This window comes from Chelonoidis abingdonii, chromosome 1, assembly GCF_003597395.2.
Source record: "Chelonoidis abingdonii isolate Lonesome George chromosome 1, CheloAbing_2.0, whole genome shotgun sequence".
NCBI classification, from domain to species: domain Eukaryota; kingdom Metazoa; phylum Chordata; order Testudines; family Testudinidae; genus Chelonoidis; species Chelonoidis abingdonii.
The window spans coordinates 97,175,772-97,181,868 of NC_133769.1; the positions used below are offsets into that span (position 1 = coordinate 97,175,772).

The following is a 6,097-nucleotide window of genomic DNA, read 5'->3' on the forward strand; positions in this document are numbered from 1 at the left end:
GGGTATAAATATAGCAACAGAATCTAAGTGAAAGCTGCATCTACACTTTTTTTTTTAAGCAGTGTTTCTGCTAGTATAGCTTATACCAGGTACCCAGATGAAATACATTACATCAGCAAAAGCACTTTTATGAAGGAATGAGCAAGTCTACACGAAGGCTTTCACCAGGACACAAATGTCACCAAAAAATCCTTAACTGATATTGCTTATTATAGCAAAAGTTTCTAGCACAGACCTGGCTCAAGTGTTCAAATTTAGTGTTCTTTGAAGAACTCAACTTAGGGCTTCACATGCACAGACAGGTATTAGACCGCCTTCCCACCAATTTTTGTCAACTATTCACACTGAAGTGGTACCAGTAGTTTTGTAATTATTGAGAAAATCTAAGATGTTCAGCTCCTGAAGTCAAGGGTTTTTAATGGATGCATTAAGAATTAAAGAGATGACAAAACAAAATGTAAAGTTTAACCATTAATTTACTAGAAGAAAAACCATTCACAACATCAAGATTTTCTGATACTCCTCAGTATCCGGTAGGTATAACAGTATTTTAGTGTTGGCAAATGATATGAACCTGCAGTTAAACACTTGAGCTGGTTGGTAATACAGTATTCCCTTCCTGCTTCTTCCCCTGGACAAGAAATTTAGCCTTTACTAGAATTTATTTTTGCATTTACATAAAACATTTTTAAACTGTGAAAGCTCTTAAGTTATACCATTTTCTATGGTTTCAGAGCAAACATTACTTTCAAACAGGAAAGAAATAAACAGACAAGCCTTCTTAGAAAGAGATCCAGCACTGTGACAGTGAGCAAGAAGCTACTGGATGAGCAAAGAAATTAGGTTTACTAGTGCAACCCCTGTGAACACCTTTTGAATTCTCCCAATGCGTTTTGTGTTCTGAAACGGAATCCCAATACCTTCCTTTTTTGTGTGCAGTCTGAAAACCAGTTAACTATAAAGTCTTGGTATGCAACAAAAAACACAATGGGGATGAATTATGGCTTTTGTATGTTGAAAATATTTGACATCTGCTAGTTTCAGCTCTAGCAACTCAACTAGACTCACCACTGCTCTTAGGTCTCCAATCTGCCAAATCCATATTTTAAATTAACACTGAACCAAACAAGCCAACAGCTAGAAACAAAAGAATTTCCCTCACACTTGCAAGCAGGGTGAAATGGCCACAACAATGCAGAAATTTCTGACTCCTCACTTTGCAGTCTTCTTTATGTGATCATAATCTAATATTTAGATTACTGCAGGAAAAAAATGTAACGTTTCTAGTAAAGAATTAAGGTAAGATCAAAAGCATTATGCAATAATTATCCTAGGAGTGGGGCAACACACCTCATTCTACAGCTGAGACCTACCACATTACACATCACTAATTCAAAGTTACTTGGGGAAAAGAAAGGGAAAAAACCTTAAGATATAGTAGAAACTGGAACTGTGGTGGAAACAGGTTGACATGAGACAAAAAACAGTCATGCAATGTAAGAGAATGAATATAACCCGCAAATGATGGGTTTTGACATAAAGAAACTGCAAGATAAGTGCGCTTGTGAGATGAATGCATACTACTGCCCCGGTAACAAACATAGTACTGTGCCTCAAAGCTCCCACAATGTTAATGTTACTTAACATGAGAACCCAGAGTAAAGAAGTCTTCATCAATAACTACTGAGTTATTTCATATGAAAAATTTACACTATCCAAAGCCTCTGCATTACCTGTTGAATGAAGTAAAGTTTGAGTTTATACAAGTCTTATGAACAAAGTACATTGTTTTGTCCACTGTTATGTCACATCTGAATTCCTAAGAAATAGTTAAAATATATGTAGTAAGTGTTTGACCAGACCTATATAATGATTCCTCAACTGTTAAGACACCCAATTATCCTGATTAAAATACTCACAGTATATCCAGCATCTGCACTTGTTAAATAGAAATAAGCTCCTTATAGCCTGGCACAACCCATGTTTTTATACTTTCAATCAAATACATAAAAAGTTTCCACCTGTCCAACTGTTCTAAACAGTATCCTGATTTCCGCCCCCCCCCCCCCCCCCCACACACACACACACACACACAGACAAAAAAAAGCCTTTAGTCAAATTTGGAACTTTCCACACGATGAATGGGGGGGAAGGGGGAGAGAAATGATATGATTTTGAACTAAAACAATTCCTTGTTGAATGATCAACTTGACAGGGAAAGGAAATATAGGAAGGCTAAAAGTACTTGCTTTCTAAGTAATGCTAAAAAAAAATAAAAAATCAATCACTGGTCTGACAGAGTGGAAGAAGAGGAACCCCTCCTATCTCCCTTTTCTATTAGAGTCTGGACCTGTTGATTTTGGGGAAGAAATTCATCACCCTCCTTTCACAGTCTCTGTAACACTGCCTATGACTTAATGTACTCTAAAAGTTTTCGGCAAACTTTTTTTTTAAATTATACACCAATTAAAACTTCATTAATCCAGAACAAAGAAAAGATCAGCAAAAAAACTTTTTAATTAAGATGATTCCAGTTAAACCAGTGTACAACTGAAAGCTAGACATTTAAACATCTTGTTTACTCTCTGATGGCCAGCCACGTTTTACTTATTTTCCTGGCAGCTCAAACAATTACAATGAACAAGAAAACTGGTGCCTACAAGGAACAACAACCATAACTAGACAATGCATGGCATGGGGAGACAGACAGAGTTGGGGGAGTCCCCAAAGTTTTCTTTTGGCTAAGAAATCTAAAAGCGAGTTTTGAGAAACAACTAGGGGCAGGCTGCTCAGTACTCTCAAAGCAAAGTGACCAAATACTTATCTGCATCTTAATAAGAGGCAGTGAAAAGAAGAACAGCTTATTGTTAATTTCCAGTACACACAGTTTAAGTTTGCTGGGATTGGCACACCTAAAATTTACACCCTCTAGCTTGATTTCGGCACAACTATGGATTGTTCCCCCCTAAAAAAAAAAAAAAAAAAAGTTAAAATCCTTGCAGGATTGCAAAGAAAAAGCCCCCTTCATCTTCACAACCCAATAAACATACAAGGGAATTTCAGACATTTTGGCCTCACAGCAAAGAAATGGGAAATGCAAAATGAACTGCGCTCCATATTGATTCTTAATGCAAATAAGATGAAACGCTATGTGTTTGCATGAAGATAAAAAGGCTCTTAAAAAGTCCTACACACCACTAAAATCTAGGTCTTTAAAAACTAGGACTAAGCTAAATTTCTAACAAAAACAGAACCACTTTTCCTCAAAGAGCAGGCTGAGAAAGGGTGAAGGGAAAAGGTAAAAAAGTAAATAGAATAACCAAAATGCAAACAAGGGCTAAAATAAAGAATGGAAGAGAATTCAATCCCTTATTCAGAAAAAAAAGTGTGATATAAAATCCTTACATATAAGCCAACAAACAGTAAGACAAAGGTGTGTATGTATATATACACACACACAGTTAAGAGTGATGAAGAGGATGCTTGTGTGCAATAATTTTATGCACTTAATCAGAATTAAGATACACAGAGTGAATTTGATATAATTATTACAACGAAAAGGATGAAAAAGGTAACACTGTTAGTCTTTTTCTGCAAATGGCCACATGCATAATAAACCAAACAGCTTTCCTCTCAATCACGTCCAACAAATAAAGGCCAAAAGCAATTAAATACCCTCCGAGAAGATTAATACACATAGGGGCAGAGGAAAAAGGGGTGCAAATGGAAAGATAGTACGGGGGAGGGGAGAAGTGAAGCTGGAGGAAAAAAGATGGGGAAAAGAAGGCGAGAGAAAGGGTTCTAGGTGTACAGTTGGAATATGGGAGAGGGTCTGGGCCCCTGAGACTGACCTGTGCCGTCGCTTGCGGACACGGAGAGCGCCGGTGAGGAGAGTTTAGGCCGCTTGGCTGAAGGCGGGCCCGGCTCCACCACATTCTCGGCCATTTTTAATTCTTTTTAGACAAACAACGAGCAGAGAGACGGGGGATCCCCAAAATCTTCGCGTTCCTCTCGGGCCCCCGACGCAGCTGAAGACTAAGAGCGAGCGACGGATCTGGAGGACGCGGGGGGCCAAGTTTCCCTTTTTCTGCCCCTCGGGTTCGGTTGCTGGTAGGGTGGCACCGGCTCAGCAGGGGGGAAAGGTGGGGAGTAGGGTGGGGAAGAGGCCTTGTCCCCCGGGCCACGGCCAGAGGGGACGCGAAGAACACGGAAAGCGGCCCCGCCAGAAATAATACAAAAAAAAAAAAAAAAAAAAGGGAGATAAGAGGCTGGTGGGTTTTTAGTCAAATTAATCCCGGCTGTTGTGCTGCTGGTGCTTCCTCATCTCTACCACCATCATCTTCATCCTCCGGGGGGTCTCCTCCTCCTGCTGCCGCCTCACCGCCGCCATCAGCCTCTTCCTCCTCGGCGTCGTTCTCCTCCTCCTCATCGCCACAAGGAGGCGGGCGAAGGAGGGGAGAGGAGGAGGAAAAAGGAGAGAGAAAAAATCACCCTCCTCTAGCAGCTCCTTCCCTGTCCAACACCACCCTGCAAAAAAAAAAAAAAAAAAAAAAAAAAAAAACCCACCGCCCGCGAAGGGGCTGGAGGGGAGGAAGACAGCGCGTGTGCGGGGTCCCCAGCTCCCCCTGCTTCTTCCTCGCCAGGCACTAATGGCTGCAGAGAGGGGAGCTGGAAGGCTAAGGAGGGTGAGTATAAGTCCCAGGAGTCTCCGCTTCACATCTTGTTGTGCGGGGAAGAAGGAGGGGTTGTTGTCCTGATGCAGGCAGCGCCGATCTCGGGATAAGGGTGCAGGGGCGGGTTTCAGCGCCCCCTCTGCGCTCTCTCTCAGCCCGAAGAGCAGGGTGTCCCCCAGAGCAAGCGGAGGGACCGATCCCAAAGCAGGAGGAGGAGGAGGCGGCGGCGGCCCCTCCCCCCTTCTCTCGCGCTACCTTCCCCCTCCCCAGCGGCTGAGGATGGTTATTAACGCTGGGTTCGGGCAGGGCGGGGGGGGTGGTGTTAGGCTCCTCTCTTCCCTCACCCCCTGCGCTCGGCGATGGTCACTCTCCGCCTCTCCCACCGCCGCTCAGGCGCTGCCGGGACGCCCTCTCGCCTCCGCCACAAGAGGCGGGGGCCCCAACGGGGGTCCAGACGCCTCCCAAAATACCGGGCCAAGAGGGGAAGCTGCCCCTTGTGGATTAAATAGACCGCGGGGGGGTCGCCTCTGCTCCGGGGCGGGGTAGGACGGGGCTTTGAGCGACGAGGCCGAGCGCGCAGGCTTCCTACTGCCCCTGCCTGGCTCTCGGCGGCTGGTTGTGGGGCTGGAGTGATGTACGTGGGGGATGGGTCTCAGACTCCCTCTCCTCTCCCCGTTCCCCGCCCGGGCCCCTGGCTCTCTCTGCGCTGCCCGCCCTCTGGCTCGCCCCGTCCGGCTCGGTCTCTCTCGCCCTCCCTCAGTCGCTCACACACAAACAAAATGGCGGCTGTTGTTTCTTCACTCTCCCGAGTCCTCACAGGGAAGCGAGCGACGGCGGCCGGAAATGAGCCAAGAGAAAAAAAGGAGGCGGAGCTACGGGTGGGGGCGGGGCCCCGCTGAGCTCGCACTCACAATGGAACGCGGGGGTGGGGGCTAGAATGGGGGGAGAGAATCAGGGGCGGGGCTAGCTGCAGTCACGAGACCAGGCCGACCACTCAGCGCCCGTTGCTCATCGTTCCCTTCCGCAAACTCCCTCACCTCCGCCTCTTAAAGGGGAAGGAGGACGAGAAAAAAAACCATTTGTCTTCCCCCCCCACTCACACCGTGAATTATTAGTCGGCGGAAAAATGCAGCGCGGTGGTTGCTTGGGACAGGCCTGTTGTAATCCTACAGCTGAGGCGCGGGGCGGGGTGGGACCTGGAGCAGGCAGCTCCTCTGCTGCACAGGGGGGCGGGGGCACGGCAGCCCGCGGTGCGGCTCTCCCTGCGCGGCAGAGATGTATAGACAAAGGCCCCACAGCTAAGCCGCTGGATTTAGGGCCAGTGCGGGGAGATTTCTCAGGTGTAAGCAGAGCAGAACTTGGCCCATTTTCTATGTAGGTTTCTACACAGACAGCTAGGTATACGTGTGATAAGCTGCCTGCAC

At 46.1% G+C, this 6,097-nt stretch overlaps 1 protein-coding gene across 4 annotated transcripts in view; it reads right to left on the reverse strand.

Annotated features, from left to right (window-relative positions):
- Positions 1–5,518, reverse strand: part of EP300 (EP300 lysine acetyltransferase) — a 129,278-nt gene extending 123,760 nt beyond the window's left edge. For 2 of the 4 annotated variants that reach the window (XM_075067968.1, XM_075067960.1), the window contains exon 1: positions 3,852–5,518. In XM_075067968.1, the coding sequence (XP_074924069.1) occupies positions 3,852–3,945 (94 nt within the window). In that variant the 5' untranslated portion in view covers positions 3,946–5,518. The remainder of the gene's footprint in view (positions 1–3,851) is intronic. The other 2 variants (XM_032787674.2, XM_032787664.2) reach the window with 1 other exon arrangement.
- Between the last annotated feature and the right edge of the window lie 579 nt (positions 5,519–6,097).